Source organism: Glandiceps talaboti, chromosome 20 (assembly GCF_964340395.1).
Source record: "Glandiceps talaboti chromosome 20, keGlaTala1.1, whole genome shotgun sequence".
NCBI classification, from domain to species: domain Eukaryota; kingdom Metazoa; phylum Hemichordata; class Enteropneusta; family Spengelidae; genus Glandiceps; species Glandiceps talaboti.
Genome location: NC_135568.1, coordinates 20251762 through 20272850, shown reverse-complemented (window position 1 = coordinate 20272850; position 21089 = coordinate 20251762). Strand labels below are relative to the sequence as shown.

At 33.6% G+C, this 21089-nt stretch overlaps 1 protein-coding gene across 1 annotated transcript in view; it reads right to left on the bottom strand.

Moving 5' to 3' along the window:
- LOC144451069 (triple functional domain protein-like) overlaps window positions 1-21089 on the bottom strand; it is a 365406-nt gene that overhangs the window by 147229 nt on the left and 197088 nt on the right. Inside the window, exon 25 of the mRNA XM_078141839.1 lies at window positions 19631-19766. Coding sequence (XP_077997965.1) covers window positions 19631-19766 — 136 coding nt within the window. The remainder of the gene's footprint in view (window positions 1-19630; window positions 19767-21089) is intronic.

The following is a 21089-nucleotide window of genomic DNA, read 5'->3' as shown; positions in this document are numbered from 1 at the left end:
GGAATGGTCAAGCACTTTTTGATTTGGGCAAGTACTTTTTGTTTTCTACTAAGCAAATTTTTGGATAAGCAAATTTTTTCATTATTTTGACCCCTGAGTCCTTGATATTAGCCTATGGAGTGCTGGTAGAGTTTGACACAGGTATTGTTACTGACAATCAAATATCTCTGTTCTACAAGAAGATTGGCTATACAAATACAAGTATAAACAAAGGCATCACTCAATCATTATTTATGGTACTAATGTCTATACAGGTATTACATCATTGAGGGGAACAGCATTTTTTTTATCATATTTGTAATTTTAATTTGATATTATGTTGAGGAAAGCCAACATTGCATGCCTGTAGACTGCAGTCCAAATCACTCTAAAGTTTGCAATAAATTCCTATTGTGATAATAAGAATTCTGTATTAATTTAATTAAAACACTTTAAAGAGAGGTCAAGGTCGATTTGAAATGTAACAACTATTCATCACTTTGTTATAATTTGTTGTAAGTGTATTAAAGTATATGTTGCATAACTCATAAACACAAGTTGAATATTTCATCATTTGACAACAATACTGTTACATGTTACAGTACTTGTATTTTATTTACCATTTACATACTGCCACTTCTCTCCTCCAATGAGAGATAGATTAAACCTGTGCAAATGACCTCATTTGACACACGACCTTTTGAACTGTGCTTTTATTGATAATATGATAACTGAGTTGTGTAGAGATGTTGCTAGTGACTCAGATATGTACATGATTTGAATAGATAATTATGTACAAAGTACACACTGATGACATTCAAATATTACACTTGTTTTCATACATTTTATATGCTAGAATAAATCTAAAAAATGTGGGGTTTTTTTCTATCTTGTATTATTTTTGTTTTTGAATATTCAACAATTTTAACTGGTAGCAGTCAAGATGAAAAGTATTTATCTACTCTTTCTTTCATTAAAATGAAATATAATTATATAATCATCAAAATCACCAGTAAAAGTAATCTACATATTTGGTAAAGTTGTGTGCTGCAATATCTATCTGTATATGCACTGCGATATATATGTCTGTAAATGTGCTTCAGTATTTATATATCTGTATAATGTGTTGCAATATCTATATATCCATAAATGTACTGCAATATCTATATATCTGTATAATGTGTTGCAATATCTATATATCCATAAATGTACTGCAATATTTATATATCTGTATAATGTGTTGCAATATCTATATATCCATAAATGTACTGCAATATTTATATATCTGTATAATGTGTTGCAATATCTATATATCCATAAATGTACTGCAATATCTATATATCTGTATAATGTGTTGCAATATCTATATATCCATAAATGTACTGCAATATCTATATATCTGTATAATGTGTTGCAATATCTATATATCCATAAATGTACTGCAATATCTATATATCTGTATAATGTGTTGCAATATCTATATATCCATAAATGTACTGCAATATTTATATATCTGTATAATGTGTTGCAATATCTATATATCCATAAATGTACTGCAATATTTATATATCTGTATAATGTGTTGCAATATCTATATATCCATAAATGTACTGCAATATCTATATATCTGTATAATGTGTTGCAATATCTATATATCCATAAATGTACTGCAATATTTATATATCTGTATAATGTGTTGCAATATCTATATATCCATAAATGTACTGCAATATTTATATATCTGTATAATGTGTTGCAATATCTATATATCCATAAATGTACTGCAATATCTATATATCTGTATAATGTGTTGCAATATCTATATATCCATAAATGTACTGCAATATTTATATATCTGTATAATGTGTTGCAATATCTATATATCCATAAATGTACTGCAATATTTATATATCTGTATAATGTGTTGCAATATCTATATATCCATAAATGTACTGCAATATTTATATATCTGTATAATGTGTTGCAATATCTATATATCCATAAATGTACTGCAATATTTATATATCTGTATAATGTGTTGCAATATCTATATATCCATAAATGTACTGCAATATCTATATATCTGTATAATGTGTTGCAATATCTATATATCCATAAATGTACTGCAATATTTATATATCTGTATAATGTGTTGCAATATCTATATATCCATAAATGTACTGCAATATCTATATATCTGTATAATGTGTTGCAATATCTATATATCCATAAATGTACTGCAATATTTATATATCTGTATAATGTGTTGCAATATCTATATATCCATAAATGTACTGCAATATTTATATATCTGTATAATGTGTTGCAATATCTATATATCCATAAATGTTCTGCAATATTTATATATCTGTATAATGTGTTGCAATATCTATATATCCATAAATGTACTGCAATATTTATATATCTGTATAATGTGTTGCAATATCTATATATCCATAAATGTACTGCAATATTTATATATCTGTATAATGTGTTGCAATATCTATATATCCATAAATGTACTGCAATATTTATATATCTGTATAATGTGTTGCAATATCTATATATCCATAAATGTACTGCAATATTTATATATCTGTATAATGTGTTGCAATATCTATATATCCATAAATGTACTGCAATATTTATATATCTGTATGAAGTGTTGCAGTATCTATATATCTGTTTTTGCATTGCCATATCTATCTATGCATTGCAAACTCTATATATCTGTACATGTGTTGCAATATCTATATCTGTATTTATGTTGCAATATCTATATATATGTAAATGTATTGCAATATCTATATATATATATATATATATGTAAATGTGTTGCAATATCTATATACCTGTATATTTGTTGCAATACCTATATATCTGCATACACATTGCAATATCTCTATATCTGCATATATGCTACAATATATATATATATATATATATATATATATATATATATATATATATATATATATATATATATATATATATATATAATATATATATATATATAGGTTCAACTGTACGTCGTCTTGGTGATCGTTTCGTGGAACCTCTCCACCTGACCAGACAAAAGAATTGTAACTATTCCATATCTATGCATTTTATTACCAACGATCACAGTGTATCAGATATGATGTCTATTTCAGGAATTTGTAAGGTTTCTGGTGATGAGAAAGTATTGAGGTTAAAGGAAGAAGAAATCATTTTCCATCTCGGAACGCTGGAACCCCTTGGAATTAATAGATTATTCTCGTCATTCCCAGTCTAATCAGTGTTCTATTGGGTTCTATTTGGTATGTGCGAACGAAAGAACTTTTCACACGTATAACCGGTATCACGCGCGATTGTCGTTCTGTTCCATTACATTCAGATTCAGGTGTTAACCTAACATTTCTATATCTCGCCAATATTTCCTTTGAAAAAGAATATTTATTCAAAACGTCGGATTTTACATCTATTTATACGGACTGATTTATAGTTCCATATGCTTTTATATATATATATATATATATATATATATATATATATATATATATATATATATATATATATATATATATATATATATATATATATATATATATATATATATATATATATATATATATATATATATATATACATGTGTGTGTGTGTGTGTGTGTACGTACGTGTTGCAATATCTATATATCTGATTTTGCATTGCAATATCTGTCTATGCATTGCAAATTCTATGAATAGACAGATATATATCTGTATGTGTTGCAATATCTATATATCTGATTTTGCATTGCCATATCTGTCTATGCATTGCAAATTCTATATATGTATGTATTGCAATATCTATAAATAAAAAGTTTGGTAGAACATGTATTGCAATATCTATATATCTATTATGTATTGCAATATCTATATATCTATTATGTATTGCAATATCTATATATCTATCATGTATTGCAATATCTATATATCTATTATGTATTGCAATATCTATATATCTATTATGTATTGCAATATCTATATATCTATTATGTATTGCAATATCTATATATCTATCATGTATTGCAATATCTATATATCTATTATGTATTGCAATATCTATATATCTATTATGTATTGCAATATCTATATATCTATTATGTATTGCAATATCTATATATCTATTATGTATTGCAATATCTATATATCTATTATGTATTGCAATATCTATATATCTATTATGTATTGCAATATCTATATATCTATTATGTATTGCAATATCTATATATCTATCATGTATTGCAATATCTATATATCTATTATGTATTGCAATATCTATATATCTATTATGTATTGCAATATCTATATATCTATTATGTATTGCAATATCTATATATCTATTATGTATTGCAATATCTATATATCTATTATGTATTGCAATATCTATATATCTATTATGTATTGCAATATCTATATATCTATTATGTATTGCAATATCTATATATCTATTATGTATTGCAATATCTATATATCTATTATGTATTGCAATATCTATATATCTATTATGTATTGCAATATCTATATATCTATTATGTATTGCAATATCTATATATCTATTATGTATTGCAATATCTATATATCTATCATGTATTGCAATATCTATATATCTATCATGTATTGCAATATCTATATATCTATTATGTATTGCAATATCTATATATCTATTATGTATTGCAATATCTATATATCTATTATGTATTGCAATATCTATATATCTATTATGTATTGCAATATCTCCATATCTGTATATGCATTGCAATATCTATTTATCTATATATGTATTGCAATATCTATATATCTATGTTTTGCAATATCTATGCATCTGTATATGTATCTATATATCTATGTATTGCAATATCTATATATCTGTATATGTATTGCAATATCTATATCTATATATATATATATGTATTGCAATATCTATATATCTATATATCCATATGATATGTCTTTGAATATCTCTTTATTTGCATGATATTAAGTCTTAATCTTTGAAAATGGTTAAATATCTCTATGATATATAAACTTACAAAAAAAAATGTTTTATATGGGTACGATATTTTAATGGACATGTAACAATCCTGATATTTGAATTGTGTGTAACTAAATGAGATGGTGATGTTAGGAAATAGAATGACTACAATGTGTTGTAGTTATAAGCTGTCATCCTCTTTACACGTGGTATGTTAAACACAAGGTATGTTAGAAATCCCTAACATGGCCCCTAATGTTAATACTAACAGTGTGTCCTTCATACAGACCTTTCACAGCAGTACCTCAACTACTGGATGAATGTGCTATTTTATTTTTCCATTAATATATCTTTTTTATTGTATATTTCGTGTGTTTTTTTTTTTATTTCTATAAGAGAGATATCAGCAAATAAGCCTTGATGAACAAGTTATCTATTTTACTTGTCTCTTCACAATACAGTGTGTTCACTACTGAAATTGACAACATGGACTTGGAGTGGTACGCTTGCTATTACTATCTCAGCCCAAATAAATACAAATAACTGTCTAATGGAAATATACAAGGCTTCATACAGTCATTGTCCCTATTGACAGACAAGTGCATACATGTACATTTCTGAGAAATTGACAGCATTTCACTGTCTGCAATGCTTGTCTGTCCTATTTTTATAAAATCTATCGGCTGTCTAATTTGCATATTGGATTTGCTATTTTCTGCATCTTATTGAAGCAAACACTTGGATCATCAATACCAGGGTTTATTTTTTTTATCTATAATGCATAACAATATTAGTGAACTCCTTTCTTGCATACTGACAAAAGACAAATACCTTAAACTGAAATGGACTCTGGATGATGGATATCAATTTTAGAACCAACACTTCATTTCCTAAATGTCTAGTTGTTGTTTTGATAATTCACTTTAAATATTCTATACAAATATTAATTAAAAGGGTGATTAATATTTTCATGGGTCATGAATTGCGTTGTGTTCAATCTGAATTAATGTGACCCACTGTGTACATATACAATGACATAGGCCTGACATGTATTCATATTTGACCTCTGTGACGTTACACTGAAAGATGGAAACCAATCCATGTTTGATGTGTGTTCAAATCATGGAATTTTTGACAGAAGTAACAACAAGCTTTATTTGCATCACTTGTAGAAGAATTGTTTGGTTTTATTTTGCAAAGTATAAATTGTGTAATATTAACAGCAAAATTGTCAATCATATACTATTAAGAGAGACATGTAGCGGTATCAACTGAGTGCATGTATGACCTTGGTACAACTATCTGCAGCAGTGTTATTTTTATAATCAACATGATGCTCTCATTCCAATATTTCATGATTGACAGATATGTGTATGTGTGTGTGTGTGTGTGTGTGTGTGTGTGTGTGTGATTGATGAAATCTGACATAGAATCCAGTTTCTGCAAAAATAAATACCTGTCAATTTTACAGTCTGCATACTATTACTAAATACCTGTCAATTTTACAGTCTGCATACTATTACTAAATACCTGTCAATTTTACAGTCTGCATACTATTACTAAATACCTGTCAATTTTACAGTCTGCATACTATTACTAAATACCTGTCAATTTTACAGTCTGCATACTATTACTAAATACCTGTCAATTTTACAGTCTGCATACTATTACTAAATACCTGTCAATTTTACAGTCTGCATACTATTACTAAATACCTGTCAATTTTACAGTCTGCATACTATTACTAAATACCTGTCAATTTTACAGTCTGCATACTATTACTAAATTCAAGGCTATGAAATTAGAATGGATGAAACGTTGGTTGTGATCATAGCTAGTTTATGCAAACGAGAGTATCTCTCAGCTGACAAGGAAACACATTCAATAAAATGTTAATAAGGACAAGACTGTCTTCACGTCAATGACGGTACATAGCCACTGAGACATGTTTGATAATATGCCATTACCATGGTAACCATGACAAGGCTTACGTCATGCATTGAGTATAGAGATGTTTTCAAACACAGTGAAAAAATGTTGATGGCCATATTTTTATGTTCTTCTTTAAAACATGGAGGCAATATTTTGGAGATGATTACAATAATTTATCCAGGATTTTGAGTGAGCTTCATCAGTTCTACACAATTGATTGAAGCAGGTGAAGTGTGGGGCCCACTCTATCTGTGTTGTGTGTATACAGATCAAGGGTAGAGATGACACTCAGTAACTGTCTCACAAACTTAAACTATTCATACTATACCATTAATTGCACTTGTTGTATGGCCCACTCTCTTAGATACACAGCTATCCGTGGCCGTTTTTTACGTGACATCCTGACAATTTTCCAACTTGGCATTTTGCTATCATTTGGTGAGAATCCCTGTGGCCTTACATATGGCATGGATACAAGACATGCTGTTTCACCGCTACATGCTTCAAACTTGTTGCTAGTAACGACTGCTGTCTGTCCCCTCCGACAGTACACACTTTGGGTCAGTGAATCCAGTGTTCTTTCTTGATATATGTCACATGTGTCATTGCATATGTGACAGTCATCACTAATAGTGATACTGCTGCTAACTTGTCCACTCTTGTCCTAAATCCTCTCTCACATGTATGACCACAGCATCAGTACATCAGTGGTACCCCAGTCCTCATACAACTGATACGGCTCTGCCTTGCTGGCACACACAATTGCTGGGCTTTCCTCAGAAAAACATGTTTGGGTGATTCCATTAAATGTGACAAGATAGGGAAGGTAGACAAGCCACTTGCTGAGGACATACGACGACTGGCAACTGAGTCATCATATGGCAAACATCTCATCCTAATACATACTATCCATACCTAGTTCTTGACAACACTAACAGTTTTTCACCACCTGCCTAGGTTTTGTTTATCCAGAACAAAAACTGACCCGACAAAAACAGTGAGGCTTTGTGATAGCCTAAGGCTGGCCCCTCCTTCTCTCTGTACATTGACATGCAGCAGAGCTTTTGTATCTCTGGGGTATTAACATGCAAATACGATGAATCGGTACGTTCCTGACTTGCATACTACAGTGTAGAGTGGTGGTAGTACAGCTATCCACACACTGTCTTATATGATTTATGCTATGCATAAACACTTACTAGTTAATAGTACAAATCACACTGTATGAAGACATATGGTACAGCCATTTCACCACCAACATATTATCATATCAATTTTAATATGATGATTGATTCCTCACTTTTATATCATTTCAAACTAGAGGTATAAACACTTTGTCAAACACCACATTTTCATTTCTATTTCCTTATTCATATTTCATCCAAATAACTTTTTTTTTCAAATTACTTAAATTTACTGTAATTAATTGCATGACAATGAACATATATATATATTTTGTTACTACAACACACTAGACTCTATGTAGTATTGTTACTCTCATATCATTCAAAGGAAATGATTTTATTTCATATAGAACATTTGTACATGGAAGTAAATGTAGAATTCTGTTGACATAAGCCAAGAACAAAACTAACCTGGTTGTATTTTTAGTATTTATAGAATATCATATCAAAAAAGAATGATGTGTTTCATTAAAATAAAATAAAATAAAATAAAATACAAAGTGGAACTGGAAATTCACTACAATAAAAAAAAAACTTTTAGAAATACAAAACAATTTCATTTTGATGGAATGCTATTCATATTATCATAGATAACACTTGTAGGTACAATAGCTGTTATTTTCTATTTTCTTTTTATTGGAAAAGAACACAATATTCATGGTCTATTTAACAATTCAAAATTATGTAACTACTATTAACATTTCAAATAATATCTATAACTAATTTTAACATTTTAAATATTCATTGACAATTTTAATGACAATTCAAATTACAAAATTATCATTATTGTATTTGGGTAGTATTTGGTAGATTATTTTCACTGTATACTGAGTCAGTCTATGTATTTAGTAGGTTATTTTCACTGTATATTGAGTCAGTCTATGTGTTTGGTAGGTTATTTTCACTGTATATTGAGTCAGTCTATGTATTTGGTAGGTTATTTTCATTGTATATTGAGTCAGTCTATGTATTTGGTAGGTTATTTTCATTGTATATTGAGTCAGTCTATGTATTTAGTACGTTATTTTCACTGTATATTGAGTCAGTCTATGTATTTGGTAGGTTATTTTCACTGTATATTGAGTCAGTCTATGTATTTGGTAGGTTATTTTCACTGTATATTGAGTCAGTCTATGTATTTGGTAGGTTATTTCCACTGTATATTGAGTCAGTCTATGTATTTGGTAGGTTATTTTCACTGTATATTGAGTCAGTCTATGTATTTGGTAGGTTATTTTCACTGTATATTGAGTCAGTCTATGTATTTGGTAGGTTATTTTCACTGTATATTGAGTCAGTCTATGTATTTGGTAGGTTATTTTCACTGTATATTGAGTCAGTCTATGTATTTGGTAGGTTATTTTCACTGTATATTGAGTCAGTCTATGTATTTGGTAGGTTATTTTCACTGTATATTGAGTCAGTCTATGTATTTGGTAGGTTATTTTCACTGTATATTGAGTCAGTCTATGTATTTGGTAGGTTATTTTCACTGTATATTGAGTCAGTCTATGTATTTGGTAGGTTATTTTCACTGTATATTGAGTCAGTCTATGTATTTGGTAGGTTATTTTCATTGTATATTGAGTCAGTCTATGTATTTGGTAGGTTATTTTCACTGTATATTGAGTCAGTCTATGTATTTAGTACGTTATTTTCACTGTATATTGAGTCAGTCTATGTATTTGGTAGGTTATTTTCACTGTATATTGAGTCAGTCTATGTATTTGGTAGGTTATTTTCACTGTATATTGAGTCAGTCTATGTATTTGGTAGGTTATTTTCACTGTATATTGAGTCAGTCTATGTATTTGGTAGGTTATTTTCACTGTATATTGAGTCAGTCTATGTGTTTGGTAGGTTATTTTCACTGTATATTGAGTCAGTCTATGTATTTGGTAGGTTATTTTCATTGTATATTGAGTCAGTCTATGTATTTGGTAGGTTATTTTCATTGTATATTGAGTCAGTCTATGTATTTAGTACGTTATTTTCACTGTATATTGAGTCAGTCTATGTATTTGGTAGGTTATTTTCACTGTATATTGAGTCAGTCTATGTATTTGGTAGGTTATTTTCACTGTATATTGAGTCAGTCTATGTATTTGGTAGGTTATTTCCACTGTATATTGAGTCAGTCTATGTATTTGGTAGGTTATTTTCACTGTATATTGAGTCAGTCTATGTATTTGGTAGGTTATTTTCACTGTATATTGAGTCAGTCTATGTATTTGGTAGGTTATTTTCACTGTATATTGAGTCAGTCTATGTATTTGGTAGGTTATTTTCACTGTATATTGAGTCAGTCTATGTATTTGGTAGGTTATTTTCACTGTATATTGAGTCAGTCTATGTATTTGGTAGGTTATTTTCACTGTATATTGAGTCAGTCTATGTATTTGGTAGGTTATTTTCACTGTATATTGAGTCAGTCTATGTATTTGGTAGGTTATTTTCACTGTATATTGAGTCAGTCTATGTATTTGGTAGGTTATTTTCACTGTATATTGAGTCAGTCTATGTATTTGGTAGGTTATTTTCATTGTATATTGAGTCAGTCTATGTATTTGGTAGGTTATTTTCACTGTATATTGAGTCAGTCTATGTATTTGGTAGGTTATTTTCACTGTATATTGAGTCAGTCTATGTATTTGGTAGGTTATTTTCACTGTATATTGAGTCAGTCTATGTATTTGGTAGGTTATTTTCACTGTATATTGAGTCAGTCTATGTATTTGGTAGGTTATTTTCACTGTATATTGAGTCAGTCTATGTATTTGGTAGGTTATTTTCACTGTATATTGAGTCAGTCTATGTATTTGGTAGGTTATTTTCACTGTATATTGAGTCAGTCTATGTATTTGGTAGGTTATTTTCACTGTATATTGAGTCAGTCTATGTATTTGGTAGGTTATTTTCATTGTATACTGAGTCAGTCTATGTATTTGGTAGGTTATTTTCACTGTATATTGAGTCAGTCTATGTATTTAGTAGGTTATTTTCATTGTATACTGAGTCAGTCTATGTATTTAGTACGTTATTTTCACTGTATATTGAGTCAGTCTATGTATTTGGTAGGTTATTTTCATTGTATATTGAGTCAGTCTATGTATTTGGTAGGTTATTTTCACTGTATATTGAGTCAGTCTATGTATTTGGTAGGTTATTTTCACTGTATATTGAGTCAGTCTATGTATTTGGTAGGTTATTTTCACTGTATATTGAGTCAGTCTATGTATTTAGTAGGTTATTTTCATTGTATACTGAGTCAGTCTATGTATTTGGTAGGTTATTTTCATTGTATATTGAGTCAGTCTATGTATTTGGTAGGTTATTTTCATTGTATATTGAGTCAGTCTATGTATTTGGTAGGTTATTTTCACTGTATATTGAGTCAGTCTATGTATTTGGTAGGTTATTTTCACTGTATATTGAGTCAGTCTATGTATTTGGTAGGTTATTTTCACTGTATATTGAGTCAGTCTATGTATTTGGTAGGTTATTTTCATTGTATACTGAGTCAGTCTATGTATTTGGTAGGTTATTTTCACTGTATATTGAGTCAGTCTATGTATTTAGTAGGTTATTTTCATTGTATACTGAGTCAGTCTATGTATTTAGTACGTTATTTTCACTGTATATTGAGTCAGTCTATGTATTTGGTAGGTTATTTTCATTGTATATTGAGTCAGTCTATGTATTTGGTAGGTTATTTTCACTGTATATTGAGTCAGTCTATGTATTTGGTAGGTTATTTTCACTGTATATTGAGTCAGTCTATGTATTTGGTAGGTTATTTTCACTGTATATTGAGTCAGTCTATGTATTTAGTAGGTTATTTTCATTGTATACTGAGTCAGTCTATGTATTTAGTAGGTTATTTTCACTGTATATTGAGTCAGTCTATGTATTTAGTAGGTTATTTTCATTGTATACTGAGTCAGTCTATGTATTTGGTAGGTTATTTTCACTGTATATTGAGTCAGTCTATGTATTTGGTAGGTTATTTTCATTGTATATTGAGTCAGTCTATGTATTTGGTAGGTTATTTTCATTGTATATTGAGTCAGTCTATGTATTTGGTAGGTTATTTTCACTGTATATTGAGTCAGTCTATGTATTTAGTACGTTATTTTCACTGTATATTGAGTCAGTCTATGTATTTGGTAGGTTATTTTCATTGTATATTGAGTCAGTCTATGTATTTGGTAGGTTATTTTCACTGTATATTGAGTCAGTCTATGTATTTGGTAGGTTATTTTCACTGTATATTGAGTCAGTCTATGTATTTGGTAGGTTATTTTCACTGTATATTGAGTCAGTCTATGTATTTGGTAGGTTATTTTCACTGTATATTGAGTCAGTCTATGTATTTGGTAGGTTATTTTCATTGTATATTGAGTCAGTCTATGTATTTGGTAGGTTATTTTCACTGTATATTGAGTCAGTCTATGTATTTGGTAGGTTATTTTCACTGTATATTGAGTCAGTCTATGTATTTGGTAGGTTATTTTCACTGTATATTGAGTCAGTCTATGTATTTAGTAGGTTATTTTCATTGTATACTGAGTCAGTCTATGTATTTGGTAGGTTATTTTCACTGTATACTGAGTCAGTCTATGTATTTGATAGGCTACAACAATATTTGGGATTCATTTGGCTGTTGCTATGGACATGGTCTTGTTGCTAAGGATATTTGCATATATTTTGGAATCTTTATGAACTTGCCTATCCTTCCCACTTTTCATCACTTCACACTGACACTATTCTATGGCACTGTGTACCTTTAGTGTGTACTATTCTATGGCACTGTGTACCTTTAGTGTGTACTATTCTATGGCACTGTGTACCTTTAGTGTGTACTATTCTATGGCACTGTGTACCTTTAGTGTGTACTATTCTATGGCACTGTGTACCTTTAGTTTGTACTATTCTATGGAAGGGATGGATTGAGATGTGGTGTGTTTGTAGGAAGGGATGGATTGAGATGTGGTGTGTTTGTAGGAAGGGATGGATTGAGATGTGGTGTGTTTGTAGGAAGGGATGGATTGAGATGTGGTGTGTTTGTAGGAAGGGATGGATTGAGATGTGGTGTGTTTGTAGGAAGGGATGGATTGAGATGTGGTGTGTTTGTAGGAAGGGATGGATTGAGATGTGGTGTGTTTGTAGGAAGGGATGGATTGAGATGTGGTGTGTTTGTAGGAAGGGATGGATTGAGATGTGGTGTGTTTGTAGGAAGGGATGGATTGAGATGTGGTGTGTTTGTAGGAAGGGATGGATTGAGATGTGGTGTGTTTGTAGGAAGGGATGGATTGAGATGTGGTGTGTTTGTAGGAAGGGATGGATTGAGATGTGGTGTGTTTGTAGGAAGGGATGGATTGAGATGTGGTGTGTTTGTAGGAAGGGATGGATTGAGATGTGGTGTGTTTGTAGGAAGGGATGGATTGAGATGTGGTGTGTTTGTAGGAAGGGATGGATTGAGATGTGGTGTGTTTGTAGGAAGGGATGGATTGAGATGTGGTGTGTTTGTAGGAAGGGATGGATTGAGATGTGGTGTGTTTGTAGGAAGGGATGGATTGAGATGTGGTGTGTTTGTAGGAAGGGATGGATTGAGATGTGGTGTGTTTGTAGGAAGGGATGGATTGAGATGTGGTGTGTTTGTAGGAAGGGATGGATTGAGATGTGGTGTGTTTGTAGGAAGGGATGGATTGAGATTAGTCTAGCTGCTAGACCTTCTTACGATATGACAAGCGACCGAAGGTCATTTTTAGTGAGGGTGAAACATTCAAGGTCTGTCTAAAGTCAATTTTAGACTTGCCATTCCATTGAGATGACATATGGCAGTGGGTTGGACAATACATTGTATATGTTAATATATTCAATAACCCATGACCTCTATAATAATTCCTGCATGCAAGTGTTGACAAACACTTTAACATCACTATACTCTATCGCTTTATGATAATTGTGAGTTTGATGAGTGTGTAGACATTGTCATTCACACATTTCAGTTGATCCATCCCCTCCTTAAGCTGAATATGCATGAACAATCAGCCGTTGTCCTCTGTGCTAGCTGTCAACAAAGTTCTCCGATTGGCCGTTATTTACTATCCCTGGAATGCAGAGATGACTTTAGCTAGACCTTGGGTGTTCCAACCTTTGGTCACTTATCATATCGAAAGAAAACATGAAGGTCTAGTAGCAAGACTAGATTGAGATGTGGTGTGTTTGTACTTTGTAAGAAGGGATGGCTTGAGATGTAGTGTGTTTGTACTTTGTAGGAAGGGATGGCTTGAGATGTGGTGTGTTTGTACTTTGTAGGAAGGGATGGCTTGAGATGTGGTGTGTTTGTACTTTGTAGGAAGGGATGGCTTGAGATGTGGTGTGTTTGTACTTTGTAGGAAGGGATGGATTGAGATCAGTGAACAAAATGGACAAATGCCCCAGTGTACAAATTACTCTTTGATTACTATGTTATGGTTCTATTACAACACAAAGACTTACAGCGTTTAATTCCATATAGACACAAATATGCATGTACTGCTGTACTAGACATGAATGATCCACTTTAGGAACAACTTAATCAGGCCATGCAAAACAATTAAATTGTGAATTAAACTGCAAAATGTCAATAATTCTGATTGAACACCATCTAAAACAGGGGCAGTATGAAAATCAATTTCTTATAATCAAATGACAGTTTTAGTAAAAATCTCTGGTTTAGAATTAATACTACACACTGCATACCCAATATTCAGTAAAATTAAATCAGAGCTGCTGATATCATTCTATCATCACGTCCGGATATCGGGGACTTGGAATGTCTAATCCATCCTGACATCAAGGACTTGGGATGTCTAATGGTGTCCTGATATCAGGGACTTGGGATGTCTAATGGTGTCCTGATATCAAGGACTTGGGATGTCTAATCCATCCTGATATCAGGGACTTGGGATGTCTAATGGTGTCCTGATATCAAGGACTTGGGATGTCTAATGGTGTCCTGATATCAGGGACTTGGGATGTCTAATGGTGTCCTGATATCAAGGACTTGGGATGTCTAATGGTGTCCTGATATCAGGGACTTGGGATGTCTAATGGTGTCCTGATATCAGGGACTTGGGATATCTAATGGTGTCCTGATATCAAGGACTTGGGATGTCTAATGGTGTCCTGATATCAGGGACTTGGGATGTCTAATGGTGTCCTGATATCAGGGACTTGGTATGTCTAATGGTGTCCTAACATCAAGGACTTGGGATGTCTAATGGTGTCCTGATATCAGGGACTTGGGATGTCTAATGGTGTCATGATATCGAGGACTTGGGATGTCTAATGGTGTCCTGATATCAGGGACTTGGGATGTCTAATTGTGTCCTGATATCAGGGACTTGGAATGCCTAATGGTGTCCTGATATCAGGAACTTGGGATGTCTAATGGTGTCCATAATATCAAGGACTTGGGATGTCTAATGGTGTCCTGATATCAGGGACTTGGGATGTCTAATGGTGTCCTGATATCAAGGACTTGGGATGTCTAATGGTGTCCTGATATCAAGGACTTGGGATGTCTAATGGTGTCATGATATCAAGGATTTGGAATGTCTAATGGTGTCCTGCTATCAAGGACTTGGGATGTCTAATGGTGTCCTGATATCAAGGACTTGGGATGTCTAATGGTGTCCTGACATCAAGGACTTGGGATGTCTAATGATGTCCTGATATCAATGACTTGGGATGTCTAATGGTGTCCTGATATCAGGGACTTGGGATGTCTAATGGTGTCCTGATATCAAGGACTTGGGATATCTAATGATGTCCTGATATCAATGACTTGGGATGTCTAATGGTGTCCTGATATCAAGGACTTGGGATGTCTAATGGTGTCCTGATATCAGGGACTTGGGATATCTAATGATGTCCTGATATCAATGACTTGGGATATCTAATGATGTCCTGATATCAGGGACTTGGGATGTCTAATTGTGTCCATGATATCAAGGACTTGAAATGTCTAATGGTGTCCTGATATCAGGGACTTAGGATATCTAATGTCGTCCTGATATCAAGGACTTGGGATGTCTAATGGTGTCATGATATCAGGGACTTGGAATGTCTAATGGTGTCCTGATATTAGGGACTTGGGATGTCTAATGGTGTCCTGATATCAAGGACTTGGGATGTCTAGTGGTGTCATGATATCAGGGACTTGGGATATCTAATGGCGGCCTGATATCAGGGACTTGGGATGTCTAATGGTGTCCGGATATCGGGGACTTGGGATGTCTAATGGTGTCCTGATATCAGGGACTTGGGATGTCTAATGGTGTCCTGATATCTGGGACTTGGGATGTCTAATGGTGTCCAGATATTGAGGACTTGGAATGTCTAATGGTGTCCTGATATCAGGGTCTTGGGATGTTTAATGGTGTCATGATATCAGGGACTTGGGATGTCTAATGATGTCCTGATATCAGGGTCTTGGGATGTTTAATGGTGTCATGATATCAAGGACTTGGAATGTCTAATGATGTCCTGATATCAGGGTCTTGGGATGTTTAATGGTGTCATGATATCAGGGACTTGGGATGTCTAATGGTGTCCTGATATCAGGGACTTGGAATGTCTAATGGTGTCCTGCTATCAGGGACTTGGGATGTCTAATGGTGTCCTAACATCAAGGACTTGGGATGTCTAATGGTGTCCTGCTATCAAGGACTTGGGATATCTAATGGTGTCCTGATATCGGGGACTTGGGATATCTAATGGTGTCATGATATCAATGACTTGGGATGTCTAATGGTGTCATGATATCAAGGATTGGGATGTCTAATGGTGTCATGATATCAAGGATTTGGAATGTCTAATGGTGTCCTGATATCAGGGACTTGGGATGTCTAATGGTGTCCTGATATCAGGGACTTGGGATATCTAATGGTGTCATGATATCAATGACTTGGGATGTCTAATGGTGTCCTGATATCAATGACTTGGGATGTCTAATGGTGTCATGATATCAAGGATTTGGAATGTCTAATGGTGTCCTGATATCAGGGACTTGGGATGTCTAATGGTGTCCTGATATCAGGGACTTGGGATGTCTAATGGTGTCCTGATATCAGGGACTTGGGATGTCTAATGGTGTCCTGATATCAAGGACTTGGGATGTCTAATGGTGTCCTGATATCAGGGACTTGGGATGTCTAATGGTGTCATGATATCAAGGATTTGGAATGTCTAATGGTGTCCTGATATCAAGGACTTGGGATGTCTAATGGTGTCCTGATATCAGGGACTTGGGATGTCTAATGGTGTCCTGATATCAAGGACTTGGGATGTCTAATGGTGTCCTGACATCAAGGACTTGGGATGTCTAATGGTGTCCTGATATCAGGGACTTGGGATGTCTAATCCATCCTGACATCAGGGACTTGGGATGTCTAATGGTGTCATGATATCAAGGATTTGGAATGTCTAATGGTGTCCTGATATCAGGGACTTGGGATGTCTAATGGTGTCGTGACATCAAGGACTTGGGATGTCTAATGGTGTCCTGATATCAGGGACTTGGGATGTCTAATGGTGTCCTGACATCAGGGACTTGGGATGTCTAATGGTGTCCTGATATCAAGGATTTGGAATGTCTAATGGTGTCCTGATATCAGGGACTTGGGATGTCTAATGGTGTCATGATATCAAGGATTTGGAATGTCTAATGGTGTCCTGATATCAGGGACTTGGGATGTCTAATGGTGTCATGATATCAAGGATTTGGAATGTCTAATGGTGTCCTGATATCAGGGACTTGGGATGTCTAATGGTGTCGTGACATCAAGGACTTGGGATGTCTAATGGTGTCCTGATATCAAGGACTTGGGATGTCTAATGGTGTCCTGACATCAAGGACTTGGGATGTCTAATGGTGTCCTGACATCAGGGACTTGGGATGTCTAATGGTGTCCTGATATCAAGGATTTGGAATGTCTAATGGTGTCCTGATATCAGGGACTTGGGATGTCTAATGGTGTCATGATATCAAGGATTTGGAATGTCTAATGGTGTCCTGATATCAGGGACTTGGGATGTCTAATGGTGTCGTGACATCAAGGACTTGGGATGTCTAATGGTGTCCTGATATCAGGGACTTGGGATGTCTAATGGTGTCCTGATATCAGGGACTTGGGATGTCTAATGGTGTCCTGATATCTGGGACTTGGGATGTCTAATTGCGTCCTGACATCAAGGACTTGTGATGCCTAATCATGCTGACATTGACCTAAACCCACAGTAAGATACAACTTGGAATATTCATAAGGGTGCAGAATATTATATGTTTTGGCAGGTGAACTTTGTTACATAAATGGAAAGATATTGATTGTTATCGTAGATAATAGAAACTATTATATCAAAATGTAAATCACAGTTCGCCAGTTCCCCATTCTGATAGATAGATAAAAGGTTGACAAAAGTAAGTTTATTGGTTTGACTGTGTTTTCAAAGTCAGTTTACACAAAACACACTACAACTACTGATTTTTGAGATAAACAATAGCGCCAATGGCATTGTAGTGACTAATGATAGTTTAGTTGTTCAAGACTTTTAACCGAATTCGGTTGGGCCAACTACACAGAAAATTGCAATCATATGACTTTTTGATAAAAACAACCAAGCTAAACTCTCACAAACTTGTTACTATTTTGATGACTGTCTCTTAACAGAATGAAATAAGTTACATTGTACATCGGCCTTTGTCTTTCATTAACACTCATACAGACCAACATATAACAGACAAACAGTCTATGTAACAAGCCATTTCATAATGGACATACCATATAACAGACCATCCTAGGCTAGCATTTCATTTTTAATTATTTGTGAATAACACAGACTTAGGAGTGAAATTTGTCATAATCTTTACCCCCATGAATATCTGGTACAAAGTGACACAGATGGTATAATGTTACATTTTACAACATGGATAATATAAATTCACCAAAGCACAGGAACACCACATATTAATATTATGACACCATATATACATACATACATACGTACGTACGTACGTACGTACGTACGTACGTACATACATACATACATACGTACGTACATACATACATACATACATACATACATACATACATACATACATACATACATACACACACCACACACATCCATACATCCATACATACATACATACATACATACATACATACATACATACACACACCACACACATACATACATACATACATACATACATACATACACACACCACACACATACATACATACATACATACATACATACATACATACATACATACATACATACATACATACATACATACATACACCACACACACATCAGACACATCTGTAATACACAGATGGCAAACAGATGAACACACACACACACACACACACACACACACACACACACACACACACACACACACACACACACACACACATATGAAGGCCAGCCACAAATACAAAAACAGGCCATCCTTATTGTGAATATAAACAATGTATCTTACCTGGCCTGTGGTATCTGTAAATTTATATTTTCTTCCCCCTGTAGTATTACCCATAGGTCCTTTCCTGCTTTTGGACATATCAATTTTGTCCATCTTACCTCCGCTTAGTTTACGTACAGGACTTGTTAACCACTTTCTGTGGAGAAAATAATACAATACAAAATTAATATCACAACTAGGCAAAGCCCATAAGCTCGTGCAGAGTAGATTCATTTGTTACCAGCTGCCTCACGATGACATTGTAGATAGCACCCTACACGTAGAGAATGCACACAGTATATACAAATGTAGAACGCACATGCGTAGTCATTGCACCGCAATGCATTCATGGGTAAAACCACCATAAAAAACATCGCATATTATATAGGACACACATGCATACTAATCATTGAGCTGCTACGCGAGCTATAACACATAGACGAAAGCTAAGTATTATTTAACTTGAACACTTTCTATCAGAAAGCTCAATGTATTACACTAAAGTTGTCACTTGAGGGCGCTGTTTATAGCAAAGTACAAGGTCACCTGAAGAATAGGTGGTACAACTGAATCCATGGAGGCAAAGGGTGCATTCAAGATACATCCTGTTAGCAATCTATTAGATAGCATTTCCTGTAAAACAGTTAGAATCCATGGATACAAAGGGTGCATTCAAGATAAACCTCATTAGCAATCTGTTAGGTAGCATTTCCAGTCTAATGGCTAACTTATCTCATTTTTTTTTACAAATGTAAGCTAATGGTGGCGTGCAATTACTCTGGATATGACTTGCCGTATGAAAAGCAAGATGGCTGCCATGTCTGTGTCAATTCATTTCATCGATGAATGTAACTTTGAGTGTAGTACTCATAACGTAGTCATTTTTTCAACCCATTTACTTTCGACCACTGCACTTGAAAGTGCAAGGCATACATATGGATACTGGTAAGAATGATAATTGACAATGTGAGTCGACCCAACACTTGAAGCTAGGTCACAGGTCAAAGATCACTTTGATAGTATGAACAGAATTATAAATAATTTATGGCATCATAAATAGACACCTTTTTGAGGCTTCCTTGTGTTCTGACGAAACTGCAATGATATGTTCCAATTGGCCGACTTGCCTTGTTGACAATAAATACCTGAATCTCCAGCATTATGAGAAAATTTGATATTGTACTGAACCGCCATTTGATATTGTAACCAACCGCCATTTGGTATTTCATAGGACAACCTATGTCATTTCGCTAACCTTTCACATACGTCAGGTATCTTGAATTCACTCAATGTTGCTCTGAGAGATAACTTAGTAGTAGGCTGAAGCACATGGGGAGGGGAGGGTAGGACAATCTGTCACAAAGATGCAACATGAGGGGGTGCAATCTGTCACAAAGATGTAACATGAGGGGGTGCAATCTGTCACAAGATGCAACATGAAGGGCTGCAATCTGTCACAAAGATGAAACATGAGGGGGTG